This window comes from Lampetra planeri, chromosome 42 (assembly GCF_965212315.1).
Source record: "Lampetra planeri chromosome 42, kcLamPlan1.2.h2, whole genome shotgun sequence".
NCBI lineage: Eukaryota > Metazoa > Chordata > Hyperoartia > Petromyzontiformes > Petromyzontidae > Lampetra > Lampetra planeri.
Window position 1 is genome coordinate 1,934,195 of NC_136148.1, and position 18,448 is coordinate 1,952,642.

An 18,448-nucleotide genomic window follows, 5' to 3' on the forward strand; every position below is an offset into this window, starting at 1 on the left:
CCAGGTAAAGTTGCTGATGCTTTTCAGGGAAGTTGATGTCCCCTGGCCTTCTCCCTATGTGTGGCTACAAAACAACTGGAGGTTTAAAAAAATAATAAAAATCGCTGTTGTGGTTGTACCTGACATTTGTAAACTTATTTTAATTATTTCGTCTTCGATTGATTTTCTTTGTTGCTGTTGTTGTTGTTGAGCGCCAGGGGCCTTGGGAGAGCGCCGGTGTTGTTCTAGTTGGCCAGTTGAACGCGAGCACGCGAGCACGTGCCGACGGGGCAGCAGGACAGAAACGCTCTTTGAGACGGCACCTCCGCTCCTGTTCTCTCTCGCTTACACTGCCGGCTGTGTGTTTGTTGACTTTGTCGTTGTTTGTTTGTTTTTGCTCTTTGAGCCGCGGGTAGGGGGGGGCAGTGCCATTCACCGTAGTGGCAACGTTCGTCATCGTCATCATCATCGTCATCATCATCGTCATCATCGTCGTCATCATCGTCATCATCATCGTCATCATCATCGTCATCATCATCGTCATCATCATCGTCATAATAAAGGCCTCGACGCGTCATCAAAGTTGGGTGGAGCGACGCCGGACGTGAAGTTGCTCATTTGGAAGCCGAACGGGTTTGACTTGGCAAATTCTCACCGCGACTCGGGGCGGGGGGTGCGGGGTGGGGGGCCAGATGGGTCGAGTGCGATGTTGGCCGGGTGCTGAGAAGGCAGCTGGAGCTCTCGCCCGTAGTCCTGGAGGTGTTTAATGGAAAGTGTTGCAATGGCGGGGGGTGGGGGGTTGCTCTTTGATTCGGATTATGCGATCCAGTGGGCATCAGGGGGTAAAAATTGGTTACGCTTTTTTCTTCTTCTTCAGAATCACAAGTGAATGTTTTTGTTGTTGGTTTTTTTATTTACACGCTTTGCTTCTAATAATGATCATGTTCAGCCCGTCGTCAATCCACTGCTGGATGAAGGCCTCCCTCAACATGACCAGGCTTCACCACACTTGTCAGATATGACTCTCCACTCATGTTGGCCATAGCTGGGAATTTACACTGCAGTCCGCATGATTCATAGGGGGGGGGGGGGGCAGACATTTGTGACAATGTGTGACGAGGGGGAGGGGGTTTGAGAAATGTGATGTCACTTCGAAATGCGCAACTTTAAATAAATATAGACAACACGTTCTACTTAATTAAATAGACTTTTTAATAAAAAAAAATATCCTACAACATCAGAGTGCAGCGCCACATTAAATACGCACTACAATGACAATAGTTTAAAGCGATTTAAAGCATGTTTTATTTTTTTTTGGGGGGGGGGGCGGGGGCAGAGCTTTGTGACGTCATATTTGAGGGGGGGGTCTGGCTTTTTGTGACGCTGTGTGACGAGGGGGGGGGGTGTAAAAAATAGTCCAAAATCGCGTGACGTCATTTATGGACGGCCCCATAGCTCCAGTGTGTTAACCACTGAGCCACCAACTAGCCCCCAAATGAAACCAATATTAAAGCTCGCCAAGAAAAGGTGAATCCTCATCTCGTAACCTCATTCTTCAACCGTACAATAACGTGACTGACACGTGCCGAAACGCGTGTGCGCCCCACAAATTGCAGTGCTGCCGAAGAGACGTTTATCTTATACTGTGTAACAAAAACAACATTTTTGTTCCTGGGTAGTAAGTGTTATTTTAGATCGTGTTACAGAGCGTTACCAGTCGTCTTGTAGCAGATGCGAGAACCTGGTAGAGTGCATCTCCCCATCTATACAAGTTGTGCGCACGCTCGCCACTCCTACCCCAGGCCCGTCGCAAGCGATCGCGTAGGAGCGGTAGGCCAAGTGTAAACGCGCTTCGCGAAGAACATGTGCCCTAAAGTAATGCAGAGATCGGAGAGAGAGAGAAAACGAATGTCTGTTAAGTAAACGGTCAGACGTGAGATATCTCTTAGGTTTTAACAATTTGATTGTTGATATTTAATCGTCAAGGATTTACTGCCTATTATTGGTTCTTTCGGTAAAGTCACGTAGAAGGGAAATAATGTGACTTTACCGAAAGAACCAAGAATATGAATCCCTGCAGTCACGAAAGCTTTAAATCGAGATTTACTGCCTGTTTATCTTCATTAGATGACTAAAATCCGTGTATTCTTTAAATAATAACGATGACCAATAAAAAGAATGCATAGCTTTTTGTTTGTCTACGACTGGATTAAGGCCTCTCCATGCCATGTCGGTCATGGGCATTGTTTGACCAAACTTCCCCACACTGGTCAGCGTGGGGGGGGGGTTGGTGAAAGGAGTATGGGGAGCAGGGCTGGTTATATTACTTGTCGCTGATGTTAGCCGTGGCCAGGGAATCGAACTCGGGTACCCATGTTCATAGCAAAGCCCGCTCACCTGCCCATGTTATGTATACTTAAAATAAATAACGCAATTGATTGTGTAACTGGTTTCAAAACAAAAGATGCGAACGAGAACTAAAATAGGTCATAAGATGTACCCGAAACCCATACGAATCAATATTATTTCCGCAGCTTTGTCCCAAGATCCGATAGGGCATCTTGAGCTGCGAGCACGATGGAATGGCTTGCGCTGGGCATGCTTTCCGGCGTAACCGTAAAATCCCTCAAACGTCGTTTTGATGCTGCAAATTGCGTCCCGAGCTCTTGCTAGGGAGATGAACATTTTGTGTTTTTTTTCTGCGGATGTGACAACTTTCCATTCTTATTTTTTTTTTGTCAATTGCGTACTCTATATATATGACCAGATCAATCCCTGTATCGATCTACGTAAGCGTCCATCAGTCATCCACGCACCCATCCGTGCGTCTGTCACCCATCCATCCATCTTGCCCGTATCCATCCCATCAATTAATCCGCTCGTATTTCAATGAATATATTTGTGTGTATACATTTATACCGTGATATGCTGCCAAGCGCTTTTTTTTTACCAAGATCAAGTGCCTTGCTTTGTAGCGTGCTGCCAGTGACACGCTAAGGCCACGGACCGTCATTACAGGTTGCCTCGTCGGCGTACATTAAAAGACATGTGACAAACGCGTGACATAGCGTAATAACACGTGGAGGAGAAGCTGGCTTAATACAGATGCAGGATGCGGTGGGTTGGAGTGTTTGGAGAGAGAAAAAAAATGTATGCTCCGTGAAAAACGTGTTTTGTAATAAAGAAGAGTTGCAACGGTCAAGGGGGTCTTTAAGCTTAAAATAGTTTGACTCGATGTCATTGGAATTTTTTGGGGGGATCTGGAAAATTGCTTTAAGAAAATAGTCGAAATAAATATTCATTACATTCCGAAGGTTGATGAGAAATTGCGAGTGGTCAAATAGGAAATTATTTCACTCATATTGCTCAAGACAATTCAAAACCAGGTTAATTTGTACAATGATCAGTAATAATATCCATTTTACATTGCATAACGTCACGTAATAACAATCATTTACAGCTCTTTGTTCAGTCTACTGCTGGATTAAGGCCTCCGCATGGCTGTGTCAAGTCGGTTAGGATTGTTTGACCAGACTTCACGCTCATGAGTGCAGTTTGTGAAGAGGAGGGGAGGGGTGGGAGGTCAGGACCGGTTCAGAAATCATCCTCCGCTAATCTTAGCCATGACCAGGCATCGCAGTCAGATGGCCAGGTTCGTAGTTCAGAACGCCAACCGCTGCACCCGCCACTGCACCACTGAGATGATAATAACATCTTAAAACGATTATACAGAGCGATGATTCTCAATGTCACGTTGTCTAAATCCCTGCAGACCATAAAACAAAACCTTAAGTAACCCAGACAATACAGCGAAGCACAGCAAGTCCAGCGGCTTTGTGTGGAGGTGAGATGAGGTTGCACCTCCGTCCCCTTTAACAGGGCAGCGATCGGGCAGGCGTGGCCGAGCCGGCGGCATTGTGCCCCTTGGGGCCAGGATCGGGGATCGGTGCAGAGCCGATTGTCCGTTTGCATCGTCCAGGGCCGTATAAATCCCACAGTCACTGTGCCTAGGGTCTAAGAAATACTTAAAGGGCGTCCTAAAAAAAATTTTGAACCATGTTTTTTGGTTGTGTGTATGATACAAAAAAATGTAACCGAGATATCTTCTTGATAACATATTTTTATATAGCACGGGTAGGCCACAGTGTATATAGAAGGAAGCAGAGTCATGTGAATGTCAACCTTTTTTTTCATAAAGTGAGAGAAAATAACACCGGAGGTGAACTTTTAGAGATGTGCTTCATTGCATAATTAACAATAACATCTTAAAATGGTGTTTTTTTCCACACACAATCAAATTCTCAATAGAGTTTAGTGCAAGGCAAGACGAGCGTTATCTCTGAAGTTATCACTGAAGACCTATGAAACAGAAGTGCCTAGGGCCTACAAGAACCTTAATCCGGCCCTGACATCTGCGAATAAGGAGCTCTGTACGTCCCCACCATTTTTTATTTTTGTCTTTCAAAGTTTATATTCCATTATCGGTTTGGGTTTGTTTTTTGTTGTTGCTTTGTGGATGTTTTTTTTTATGCGTGTGTCTGTGTTGAACTTCATTCGCAAAGTGCGTAGCCAATCGTGCTAATCGGAGGTGCCGGGACAAATAACGGTTTGCCGACCACGGGCACAAAACATGCCAAAGAGCCAGCGACAAACAGCACTATCGATGTTGCAACGGTGAACCTTAATACGTTTGCTGAATTGATCAAGGTTATAAGAACGAGAGGTTGTAAGGAAAAGAGGCGATGGGGAGGGGAATTCAAAGTGGAACGGTTGCAAAAAGGAGCATCACAAAGAGAAGTTTTTTTGTTTACCTGAAGAGTGGTGGTCGAATGCAGTCTGGAAGAGACGAGGCAGACATTCTGTCATACCGAGACCTCAATATGGGTGGACAATTGTCATTGTTATGTCCACCCATGTACAGTAATTCTGCGTCTGAATGTATTTCAGGGCAAGACTTAAAAACTAATTTAAAACATATTCCTTCCTCTTTTAACCAAATCCTTTGCATAAATTTAATACCACAGTGACATAAACTGATGTGCAGTTTTAATCTAAAATATAACTTTATAATTCATAATAACTAACTCTCTTGATTATAAGTGTAGGCTGAAGATGAAAAAGGCATTTGAGTGAGAAAATGTCATTTAACATTCTCCCGCCAGTCCTTGTTATTGATTAATATGCAGTGCACATGGCACTATATATAATTTAATATCATAAAAATCATAAATGACAGACCCCTTTGTCAATCTACTGTTAGATCAAGGCTTTCCTATGCCGTGTCGGTCATGAGATTGTTTGACTATACTTCACCACGCCGGTCAATGTAGGTGTGTGAAGGGCGCACCCAATACTGTGTATAATTGAATGCAGAAAAGAATGTGCGTTTTGTGGAAATATATTAAAAGGCCTGACTATATTCTGGCGGTAGTGTGCAGAGAAACAACCACTGAGAGAACAAGCATGTTGCAATTAAAACAAAAATGCAAATGCCATGACCAACAGCATTACATTGTTTATGCGCGTGGCCAGTTTCAATCCTCAGCACATGGTTTATTTGTGGCATCAAGTGCATGCCTACCGGTAATCATCCACAGCTGCAGTCACATTGACTGCAGCATTGTGATGTAATTTGGAGGGCCGCAACGGTAATGTTAATAGATGTGATCTCATGCTATCAATAACAGAAGGTTACTGAATTATAGAAAAGGCGCAACCTTGTTAAGGAATTTCTGGGAAGCCCGGAGCGATAGATAATACCGCATCTGTGCGCACAGGCAGTCTGAGTGGAGTTGCTGGATACATCAACAACTCCACCCCACCTCCCCTCCTCCCCTGTAAACGCCTTCCCACACACCCACTGTCTCCTCCTGCTGCTGCTGCCTCTCCTCGCTCCCACCGTGCGCGGACACCGCCGCCACCACCACCCCCACCCACCGCACCTTCCTGCCCCCTCCACCAGCTCTCACCGCCCGCCCCGCATCCATCGCCCACCCACCCCCCCTCCTCTTTCTCTCCGCCAGCCCTCCCATCGCCCCCTGCTCGCTCCTCTCGGCACACAACGCCTCTCGGCGGCACACGCGATGCAAAACGCTTTCTCTCTCTCTCGCGCGCGCGCACGCACGCACCACCACCGACCAACACGCACGCGTGCGCGCGCCCTCTTCGTGGAGCGCTCGAGCAAGGCGGCTCCGAGAGACTCCGTCGGGGGGACTCGGTCACACAAGACCCCCTCCGTCTCCCGCGCAGCCACTGAAACCTGGACAAAGGGGCAGGAGGCGTGACGGGAGTTGGAGGAGTTGGAGGGGGGGGCGAGCGATCTTTTGAAACCCTCCGGCCAAGTGTGAAGACGTCCCCTTTTATTTAGCCCGGCGGACGAGAAGGCAAAGAATAGATGTCTCTGGTGTGATGGGTTAAAGGGGGCCCTGCCTGAGATGTTGCGTGGGCGGTGTTGAGGCTCGAGCCCCTGCCCCCTCTGTGCTCTCGGAGCTGAGCTCCACAGATGTTATCTGGCCATACATCATCCAGGCCCCGCCAGCGGAGGAGACCGGACCACATGCGCAGAGCCACCTTTTGAGCGTTAGCGCCGCTGCTGCTGCTCTCACCTCTTGCTTCATGAATACCGGACAGGAGTCAACCGGTGCACCATGTAAGTTTTTTTTTTACGAGCGCAAAACCGCGTCGGGCCGGCTTTTTTTTCTTCTTCTTTAAAAAAACCGTCGTACCGGGAGGAACTCTCTCTCGCTCGTCTCTGTTGCGTCGGAGCGGCGTCAGCGCGCTGCCGTTGCTGTGTTGCGCACGTGTGAGCGGGCCGTGACTGCGCGCGCTCGAAATTGTTGATAACTTTGCCGCATTAAATCGCGCAAAAAAGAAACTGTGTGGGCATGTTCGTGCGGCAGCGGCCGTCGTAGCCGGATTCTAGCGATGTACGTGTCGGCTTTTTTTTTCGAAACGAGCCGCAATTGTGATTTCACACTCGTAGGCGAGACACCGCTTGCTGTTTAATGGATTATTACATGTGCTGAGTGACATTAATGTAGAATTTTGTCGAGACGCAATTGCAGGCAAGCAGCGCGTTACCACTATTGCTCGATGCACGTGAAATTTGTGCCAATTATTTGCATTCCTCTCGTGATTTCAACCGAATCATTGAGTGGCAGTCTGACCTGAAGATTTACTGCCTTATAAGGCACTCTATAACATGCTGGGGATGAATGATCCATTTACTTCATGTTGTGTTATGATGAATTGGGGAGGTAAATATCCGAGTAAGCAAACAGGATCAGATTGCATGTTTGGGACGGTGCTGACTGGTGTGAGCTCGTTGAATAAATTATACCCAGAAAGATAAAACACAGCGAAGAAGGAGGCATTTTTTGTTTGTTCCCCACTGAAGATGATGAAAAAGCCATCAGGAGCACGGTCTTCGACAAAGCAACGTTAACCACTGTGCACCTTGCGACACGTTGTGACGCGTCAGACGTTATAGATACATATGCCTGTAAGCAAAAGGGCTATTTGCTTAGATTTTTTTAGGAATGTTTAATTGAAGGTGTCTCACTCTATTGGCAATTACATTTAATGGGGACTAAAAGGGCGAAAGCCAAAAAATCACTATCAATGGCATGGATGTATTTGTTTCTTGAGATGTTTTTTCAGTCTATCGAACAGCAGTGTCGTGTAAAAAGACTTAGTCTACCTTTGTGCGGAAGATTGGCTAAAGTGCAATTGATTTTATGTAGATTATTTCGCTTTCCGTTTTTGCAAAGAAAGAATAAAAACCCGTGACAATGGGTACAGCAACGAATTTGCTTAATTATAATTAGCCGTGCGTTGAACCATAATACAGCCCGCTTTACTTCTATGTATTACTTCAGTAAGGTACACGTGCAAATAGAGTAAAACAACCTTCTTGTTCGCATTCCGTTTGATAATACATCCGGAAGTCCACTTTAAAAATAATGAACACCATCTATTGCCGAACGCACCGCAATAAAATAGCAATGCTACGCATTTCACGACTTGCATGCATTGCGAGCGCCCTGCGTTTCCTCTCCACGAGACAAAAAAGGACCCACGTCTTTGTTATTCCGGATGTCCACGGGCTGTATGTGGTTCTTTTTTAGCGCGCCAGCAGGGGAAAGACTTTGTTGCGAAGTAACAAAAAGCTTCCAATCCAGTCGGATAAGCATCATCGCAGTAAGTGTTTGTTTTTTTAGAGCGGGAATGAGATGGTGTAGGAGTGACAGCGCTGATAGGATTGTGAATGAGGGGGGACGGGGAGAGCACAATCTCCAGCAAGATGAGGGGTGAGAGACAGAGAGAGAGACAAAGGGAGGGCATGCCAGCATGCAAGATGACTCGAAAATTGAATCTGTCGTGTTCTGATGTGGTGGAAAAAAACACACCAAGGGATGGTTTGTTAAGGACGGGGGGGGGGGGCAGAAAGGAGAGAGAAGCGAGCGGGGGGGGGGAGCCTACGGGTTTAGCCCTGATAGCGCATTCGTCTCGCTGAGCCGTTGTGTGTGTGTGTGTTTGCGGAACGCGGGGCATTCGATTGGCGACCGCGACCTGACTGACGGACTGACGATGCCTGCCCCGACGAGCTTTGCACATCGCGAGACAAGCGCGACGCGACTGATAATGACGCGAAAGGGCAGATCATTCCTCGCGAGCGTCATCATCACGTACGTTAGGTGGCCGGCTTGCTTGCGAAAGCAGCTGCAGCAGCTGCTGCTGCTGCTACTCCTGCTGCATGTGCGACTAATTAGATGTTTGTTTTTGTGTTTATTTTAAGGAGTGGCGTGTTTGCAGCGCGAGTGTGGAGAATGTGGTGCAGACAGTGGTTTAAAAAAAAAATGCGGGTTTGGCATGGAATGAAATGTTGTTGTTGCAAGTGTTTCCCTGAGTTGCGTTGGAACAAATTATATTTTGCCACAAACAAAAATGCGACAACGTGTTGTGTGTGGCGTGTGTTTACGGGCTAGGCTCGAGGTGGATAAAGCAAATGTAACAATATAATTAAAAGTGTGAAATATAAACATCTGAATTTTAAATTCGTATTTTTTTCTTCATATAAACAAACAAGGCTTCAAAAAAGTCTAAGGTTTTTTTTTATTTTGTTTTTTTTTAGTCTGTGATCAATATCCAACTTATTTGTGTGGAATGTATGTCCTATATATCCCGTTTGTTTTATGTTAGATAAACATATATATGTATTTGATATTTTATCCTATACTTCTACAATGATATAACGTTCATGCATTTGGCTTCATCTCTTATGGCAAAATAACGTTTCCGAATCGAATCTTTTACACAAAACGACATGTGACGCCACATAACTTCTGAAAGCACTTCACTCGGCCTCCTTACCAACGCCGGGGGGTGGGGCAACACCTGTCCTATGCCCTGTAAAGTGTGTGTGTGCATTCTGCGTCAACAAATTCAGTTATGCCATGATCAGAGCGTCCGACAGGACATCAGGTCGAGGAGACGGAGCGATGAAATTTGTGCGCCATGTGCATGACGGGATCGTAAGTTTGCGGTGGCGTCTTGGCGAGGCCACCATCCAGCAGTGGATAGACCCTGGAATGAGGATGATTCATTATCGGAGCTGGATTCGGACACATTAGGTGAACGACCAGATTCAATGAGCCAGGGCTTTTTTTGTCTTCATTCATTGGTGACGAGGCTGAGATCATTGACTCACCCCACTTGACAACCTGGTTTTGTCGTGGCGAAAACCCGGATTTGAACCCAGCATCTCAGCACTGCCGGCTCTGCGCTCTTTAACCCCTGGGCCGCATGACTCAAGATAAAGGACACGTTCACACATGCGGGATCTATAATGTGTAATGTTTTGCATGCTCTTAGGAAGGCTTCCCTCCAACACAGGGAATGATGCTCTTGGCCCTGGGTAGGCTGCGTTGTCATGGATACGCGCATGGCTGCTCACGTTCAGTGACGGGGGGGCCAGCGCAAATGTGGCCAGCGGGAGCGGAGGACTTGGCACAAGCGTTGCCTCCCGACCACGAGTTGTCGCACGTCAGCGCCGATGGCGTTGTGAGCACTCATGATAGGCAGCGTGGGGGGAGGGGAATGCTGCATGGCCTCCCATCGCAGGATATGCAATCGGCTCATTCCTCGGTCACGCATCTGGGTGGCCGGTGAAACGCCGGCAAGAGCACTGGGTGGCGATGCCGTGCAGAGGCGAACTCTGTCTACCCGGCACTGCAGGCAGGTAATGCGGAGCATTGCATTGCTCGAACCTTCCTTGCCGAGGCATCCGGATTATACATTGAGAACATCGTATGCGCTTTTGCAAAATTGTAGGTATTTCATATGTTGCACTTTTGTGAGCATCATAAACCGAAACAAATATATTTTTATTACATTTCTATTCCAACACTCAAGGATGAAACTGGCCCAACACCCCAATGCAAGATACTTAAAGAGAGAGTCTTGGGACTCAGAACGATTTACCCAGTTAAATAAAATTGAGACTCGTGAAGAACCCGGTGGTATATATTATGTCTCCTTGAAGAAAAGGTGACCGAGCTGAGAAAAATGCAAGATTAATCACGGAATGTTCGCAATGTCATATTTGCGCAAACAAGACCACAAATAGTGAGCGGACCTTATGAATGTATACGGCGCCGCAATGCAACATTTGCATATTTGCACAGCAACAGCTGTAATCTTTCACACGTAATGCTGCGTGTTTGATAAATTTCTTCGTGCCGGAGCACGGGGTGCATGGCTGCGTCGTGAGATTCCTCTGCGCGAGATGATGCCGTGTTTCCGGAGCAATGTAGCGGTCTGCCGCGGTGGCTTCCAGCGTCCTGGCACCATGAATCTTGTGCACCCACTGACGGATCGCCTCTTTATTTGTTCCCCGTTATAAACGAGGGACGATTTTTTTTGGCTTGGCAGTTTCAAAAAAATAAATAAAATTAAACGGCTGGGTTCCGCGACCCCTCCCCCCTGGCCCTCCCCCCCCCCACTATTGTGTGTTGCCCTTTTCGTACGGCTCTTTGGCCGCTGTGACACTTTCCAGTTTCGACCGTCGCATTCGCCGCTTTCCGAAATCTCTGCCGCGTTTTCGTTATCCGCTCTCCGGATACACTCGCAGGCGTTCGCATTAGCGCCGTTTACCGTTGGTGTTGGAAATAAGCCGAGGCGTTAACCAACCCCTGGTGTCGATACGTCCAATAAAACAAGGAGGAACGGGGCAGAGTTAAAGGAAAATCGTATCGACGCTTGGACAGCTCGTGTGAAAACACCTCGTGACATCCGTGATTATTTGGCACCGTCGGGGGTCTGAGAGTTGGGGAGCCCATTGGCAGCACCGTAACCTCCCAGCGGCAAAAGGTTTATTGGTTGAGAGATCTGTGTCGTTGCAGTATTGCGGACATAAGGCGCAAAGAGTTTTTTTTATTTAAATCACGGTTTCGGAGCACAGGCCCCAAGGTTCAAAATGCCAAGTGACCAACAACGGATAGCTCTGTTGAAGGCATACGAATTAATTTAATATTCGTTTCTTGAACTAAGCAAGCTCATAAGAACCTGGGGGAAGAGAGACGATGGGAGGGGAATTGCAAAGTGGAGCAGTGCTGAGAAATAAGCAGGAAGAGAAGTGTGTTGCGACCTGGAAGTGTGCTGGTTGATTATAGTTTGGGTGAGACGAAAAACAAGTCAGTCTGATACGCTGGGTATTCCACTGCTTAGGGAGAACTAAAAACAGCTGCTTTCATTTTGCCGATTTAGAGCCAATGGCCGTATCACCGTGAATGCGTGTAATAGAGATGCGTTCATGAAGGTGGTGTAGAGCTGGGATGTCAGGTGGCAGTGCAGCAATAGATTCTTGAATCTATCTGTGTGGAGTTTTGAGTGTTACCTGCATGTGTGGGCTTGCCTTGGGCACTCCCAGTTTCTTCTCGCATGGTGACAAATACTCTGCAATGGAATTGGCCACACATCTCAATGCAGGACCCTCTTGAAAAAGAGTATTGAGACTCAGCCAGGCGTTCCCGGATAAATGTATTACCCTATTAAAGTGGCTGAAGAAGTAACATTTTTGGGCAACTCATAATGTGACCACCCACAGTAATGTTCCCTTTAACAAAAGCTTTACACTGTTACAAAAAAATCCACAGCAAGGTGAATGGAGCTACCTTATACGCACACCTGCAAGGGTATTGAGTATATATAATTTTGTTTGGAAATATTGCACGTTAGTAATTATCTGAAATACAGTGTTGACATGCAGAAAACAATCTTTCCTGGTGATCTGGAGGGCTGAATCGGCCAGTGATGCAGTGCCAGTTTGCTGGAATGTTGGTTTTCATTTTTGAGGTTATGTTTACAGTGACAGGGGCCCAATTCTGCTCACTCTGTCGCTTTCAATGGGCCCTTGTGATGCGGAAAGCCTTTTGCTTGCTTGCTTGCCTGAATGAGGCAATGACACCGCATGTCAAAATAGGACCGGCCTAAAATCCCATTCTCCCCAAGCACTTTTTTTCCTTCATCTCTCCTCTGTCCGTCAATTGCACACTTGAATGGGCAGATTTGAATGGCGAGAGTTCCAGTACTTTGGCTGCTGTGTGTGTGTGTGCATATATATAAAACTAATGTAAATGTGGCCGCAGACTTTCGTTGCCACTCTCCGTCGCCCACTGACGTGAATTGGAAACACATTTCCACGGGTCATTCTGGCCAACAACCGGAGTCCCTCGCAGACCCCCGAGTCGCACATTTAGATATTGTCGCAGTTTGCTATGCCTGGGGATTCAGGTAATGGAACATATTGACGCGGTCTCCTCAATATTCGGAGCCCGCTGTATGCCGCGCTGCTCATTACCGATTAACCCACGCACCGCTGCTTACCAATTACGTGTAACTTCGGTTGCGCCCTCGTTTTAATTAATAGTTTACTTCCCCACGGTGGTGCTTCCTTGGTGTGTCTCGCTAATGCAAACCCCTGATTTAGAACAGTTCCGATCCGCACGTCTTCTCGGGGGTTCGGGTGATAACAACAAAAAAAAGAGGAGGCTGTGGAGAGTGGTCGCGCACACTCACACCCTGGAATATTCAGCGGTGAAATATCGCACAGCCATTGCATGTGCGCTCGGCTGAGCTCGGGGAGCTAATCTTAAGGCTCTTAAAGTTTAATATCAATATGTTGTATACAGACGCGGTTAAAATTATATACGGTGAATTGCATGCAGTGTGTGTAAGCATGTGTGTGCTGAAATATTTACCGGCAATCGCTGTTTTTGATTTTGAATGCAAAGGATGAGAGCCCGCATGGAGCCTCCAAGAGTCTGTTGGAGCGAGTGCTGTTAGCGAGCACCCTGTGATGGGGTGTTGTGGTTGGGGGGGGAAACACACCCGGCTGCATTTGTTTCCAGCAGTGCTGATGTTGACACACTACATTTAGGTGCTGATTTAAAGCCGAGTTAATGTGGAGGAGGGCGGGGGGTGAAGCTTAGGACCAGTTCAGATTTCACCGTCGACGATGTAGCCATGTCCGGGAATTGAACTCGGGTGGCCGGGTTCATAGCAGCAGTGCCCTAAGCACAACAATGCACACACAATACGTGCACAGTGCACATGCATTCATGTGGACTTGCACAGTCAAAGGACTCGGTTGCCCTTTGCCTCTCTCTCTAACCTTGTTTAACCGATTAATTTAATTAGGAAGACATCTGTTTAAAATCAGTGTGTAGGAGGAGTCCAGATAAACATCATTGTTTTGATTGAATGAAAGTGTTGTGTGCGGTCAGATTTTACACGCAGATGTTCGTATTCTGCATCAGCGCATTGGTATCTCTGCTGAACATAATGGGGTTATTGCTGTTCTCATTGTCGTTGTGGCAAATTATTTAAACTTTAATTTCCCCCAGGAACACAACGCCATCTTTCACACGCAAATACACACTTCGCGTGGTCATGTATTGATAAGCTACGGGCCGTAAATATTCATATGCCAATTCAAATACTATTCATAAGGAAAACATTTCTTTTCATGGATTTGTCATCGTGCCCCATGGTGTTGTATAGTGCAGTCTCCAACTATTATTATTAGCTACTCGATCTCTTTGGGCTCGTGTTATGAGGAAGGGCTGTTGCCTGAAACAACGGACGTCGTTGAGGGTTTTGTTTTGTTTTCGTGCTTGCGTGCTGCCGCCGACGCGGAACCTTCACCAAATAATGTAAGCACCGCGGACGATTGGCTTACGAGAGGTTTGTTTCCGAGGGGCACCGGTGCAACGACGCGAGCATTAACAAAACAACGATCGCATAGAGCGAACGCGGTTTAGCATGCGCTTATAGGACCAAGCGGCATGTGAACTCAGGCACGTTGCCCATTAATCACGTCCAGTTTGCAGCCAGGACCAAGCATTATCTTGTGGGTATTTCATACGAAGGTGTTGTTGTTGTTGTTGATTTCATATTTCCGTTCCACGTAGGTTTCTTAAAGTCGTCGCCTGATCACAACTGGTGGTGTTTGAATGGTCCTCAAGATGTAATGTGCGCTATGAAAATGGAGCTTGAGTCTGTGGGATGGAGAAGGGAGTAGGGGTTACAGCTCATCCATAGCCTCCCCCCCCCGTGATTGCCTAAAAGTCAGCACATGAACAAAGGGCCCTGTCCGTGTGTTCATTCGGCCCCCCGATTGCAGGCACTCGGGTGTCCCCTTGCACAGTCTGGTGAGGGGTCAGGAAGGTGGCTCTCTCTCTTTCAATGCTCATTTCTGGCCTCAGTGTGAACCCTGACAGACATTGATGGTGTAGTACGGTTTTTATAGAAAAAAAAGTGTTCGAGGGAAAACCAATGTTTCGTGAGGTTTTGTCATCATAGTTTTTATTCGCCATGTAACAAGGAGGATCGTGCATATACGCTGGGATTCTGTAACACGTCCCAGCCCGCGGCTGACATCAAGTGCAGTATTTCGTTAGCGAGAATAATGAACGACATTGTCCAAGTCACAAGAACGAGACGGCGTCACGCGGCTCATGAAGTGCGCGAAATGACATCACAAGGAGTGACATCACAGGAAATGACATCACAAGGAGTGACATCACAGGGAGGTGAACGCGTATATGGCGTCGTTGTCTTGGCCTACAAGGCGTGCCCATTATTGCCGATTTAATTTCCAGGTTTTGGGTAATCCTTGGATAAATTTTCTCGATTTTCTATCGGAAAAGTTTCTAAAAGTAGAACACCTTCAAAATAAAAAGCGATCCATGTTGGTTCATATTCATGAGCGTTAAAGTGACGTCATAGATGGAAGGACAGAGAGACTGAGAGAGCCAATACACATGAATGCTTTCGACCTGAATCAGAAACTATAGTGGTCAGCACCTTGTCCGATATAAATGGGAAAACTACTAGCTCGTGCGTGCATTGCCAGCGGCTCGGGTGTTTTAAAATAACATGCTTTGCCCTTGAGCCTTTAATACAAACTTTATAATGCCACTGAACATAAACTGTCTTTTAACATATTGTGCTTACATGTGGTTGTGTGTATGTGTATACCCACCCTGTCGTGTGCCGTGCCGGCCTTCATAGGTGCTACTCGCTATAATAGCACTGTAAAGGCTATAACGGGGGATCTTTGTCTCTATGTAAAGCGCAGTAAACATTAAAAATACTCTCACGGACATATTGTTTTAATGATGCGCAGCAATCACTGCTGGTGCAGCGCACCTGGTGCTTGTGAGCAGCAACAACAACATATTCGGGGGGGGTGTGGGGGTGGCGGTGAAAGATTTTCACTCTCCGTGGGGAAAAAAAACGTGTTGGGCATTTACCGACGCCTTCTACCCCGGCCCGCGTCGTGATCTCGAATCGTTGTCCCCCCCCCCCACGCACGCTCCTGTCAAGGCATACACACCGTCGCGCACGCTTCGACGTCCGCACGATCCGTCGCCCGAACCGCAACGCTGCGTGACCGCCGTAAGCACATGGTCTGGTTTCACGCTCGGCCATCTGTGGGCAAGCCCCAGAAAATATAGATGAGTTTTGGGGATCACGAAAAAAAAAATTCCATGAGTGATGTATTAAGTCTCACCTCGTACGTAGTAATGCTGTGGTTTTCGACCAATGGGTCAAACGCCTTTCAGCTGGCGTGGAGGATGAGATGGGGCATAGGCTGCGGCATGGATGCTGTGCAGGAGAAGCGTCTAATGCGCGCGGAGAACATCGGCTTCACGTTGCTGCGACGAAACACAATCGTCCGCAAGGTGAAACATGCCTTCCCAACACCGTGTTGACTGGAGACATGGTCTTGTGAATCATCTTTGTATTTTTTTCTTAGCAAGCTTTGTTGCATTTTCAGGGGGCTTTTTGGGGCTTGAGGGGGGAGGTAAGCAATAGTCTCCATTTGGGGGGGGGGGGGGGGGGTTGCGCCATACAGAAAGGTTGAAAACCACTGATGATATATAATGTCATGTCAATGGGAGCACAGAGTGCATATCGCGGTGCGGTGTGTGCGCGCAGCCTACTGCCACTAGAGGGAGAGAGTGAGAGATAATTTTGTAGAGTTCACTTTAGAAAAGGTGTAAATACGTGTGGTGTGTGCTTGGGGATGAGCAAAGTTTATCCGACTTAATAAGCGTTCTATTTTTAATGTGCACTATTAACCGTCGTCAGATTGCAACGACGTACAATTAAAAAAAACCGCTACAAAGTATGTGTCTTAATTGGCTCTCGTGGGAACGATGTTTCAGTTTACCATTATTGACACGTCTCCAGTATAAACTTGCCGCAGCATCGGTGATTGTTGATGGATGTTTTGACAGCCCTGCCTTAGGGGCTTTTACCATTATTGCAGCTACTTATTATTATTTTCGTTGGGTTTAACATGTGCTTGCGCAAGAGTAAAGAGCCAAAAAGTTTTGAGAGCTGCCTATTAAAAGCATGTCCCCTGTAGTGACATTGTGCGGTTTTTCGTACAAAGCCCTTTGTCAATCCGCCGCTGGACAAAAGCCTCCCAATGGCGGCGCGGGTCGTGGCAGTTATTTGGGGGATGCTTGGCCACGCTGGACCACGTGACGCTGTGTTGGTATAGGCCAGGGGTAGGCAACCAAAATAACAAGAAGAGCCATTTCTTTCCAATTCGGTACAAAATTCAGTATTTCAAGAGCCGCAATGCATCTATGTACATACGTACATATCGTCAAGAAGCAGCCCGTAAAGAGCCGCATGCGGCTCCGGAGCCGTAGGTTGCCGACCCCTGGTATAGGCGGAGAGAGCGTAGGCGGGAGCATAGAAGTACAGAACAATAATGGATTCTGCCGCACGGACCTTCTGATCGCAGCATATACCCCCGAGGCTTGATAACATCGGTTACCCATGGTGGTTACTCGTCCAGATATTGTCCAGACTCAAGCCTGCTTAACTTCCGAGGTCTCATGAGATAGGTGGCATTCGGTGATTTGATCGTAGGCTTTACAGCGAATTGAGTTTAATTTGGGTTTAGCTATCACTGCAACGGTCGCTTGATTAGTGCATACAATAAAACACAGTTTTGATTTGTGTCCCATTTGAATGCAACATCTCCAGATGCTGTAGAAAAATGGACACGTGACCATATACGTGAGCTTAAGGAAGGAGGTGGATGAGTTTAATTGGAGGGCAGCTCGCGATGGGTAGAATTATTGGGACCAGGGAGGAGTTCGAGACGATCGTACGGTCAGAGTGAGAATTATGAAGCTGCCTTGGTATCATGGTTAGCACACTAATCTTGGAACGCCGAGGTCACTGCTACGAGTCCCATCTTGCGGCACTGCAGGTGAAATGTACGGACAAGTTTTTTTTAACACCTTACAACTGTCAGAATACACCACAGTTGGTCGATTATTTAATCGGCAGGTTGTGTGTGGTGTAGTAGGTGTAGGAAAGCCCATTTATTCAGCACTGGGGAGACAAAGACGGCTGGGGGGTGTTGGCCACATACCCACTCATGTGCCGGCCTTCATAAGCATTCGCTAAGGGCACTTGCCCTTTGTCGTAATTTAAAGGCTATATACAAGGAATCTTTGTCTGTGTAGGTGTGTTTTCACGTGTAATGTATGTCTTATTACATGCTGCACATATATTAAACAAAATCATTATGCCGAGGCTGTAAAATTACCTTGCTGCAACATTGATGGTCTCTAATTATGCAGTATTACTTATTGAGGTTCTCGTTTTATGTTACAATAAATTAGCAAGGGTCTTTTATTAAAGAAAATATATCGGCAATGTATGTCAGCCTCCTTTATAATTGCCAGGACCTGCATGTAAGGGAAATATAATCGAAAATGAAAAACAATACCATTTGTGAAAACGAATGTTTTTTTCTTTGTCAGCGTTTCCCAAATAATGTATTTGCAAAAAAAAAATCCCAGTCTGATGTTTCTGCCCAGACCATTGACAATAATCCATTTAGAGTTCCAAGATCCAGAGCGTGGTGGACAATTCG

The 18,448-nt window shown here is 46.8% G+C and overlaps 1 protein-coding gene across 4 annotated transcripts in view; it reads left to right on the forward strand.

Moving 5' to 3' along the window:
- LOC144732291 (teneurin-3-like) overlaps window positions 1-18,448 on the forward strand; it is a 417,468-nt gene that overhangs the window by 206,534 nt on the left and 192,486 nt on the right. The window contains exon 1 of one of the 4 annotated variants that reach the window (XM_078613739.1): window positions 6,063-6,628. The exons of the other annotated variants lie outside the window; for them this stretch is intronic. Within the exon in view, the coding sequence (XP_078469865.1) occupies window positions 6,595-6,628 (34 nt within the window). The 5' untranslated portion in view covers window positions 6,063-6,594. Of the gene's footprint in view, window positions 1-6,062; window positions 6,629-18,448 lie in introns of those variants that run through there. 4 annotated transcript variants of the gene reach the window in all.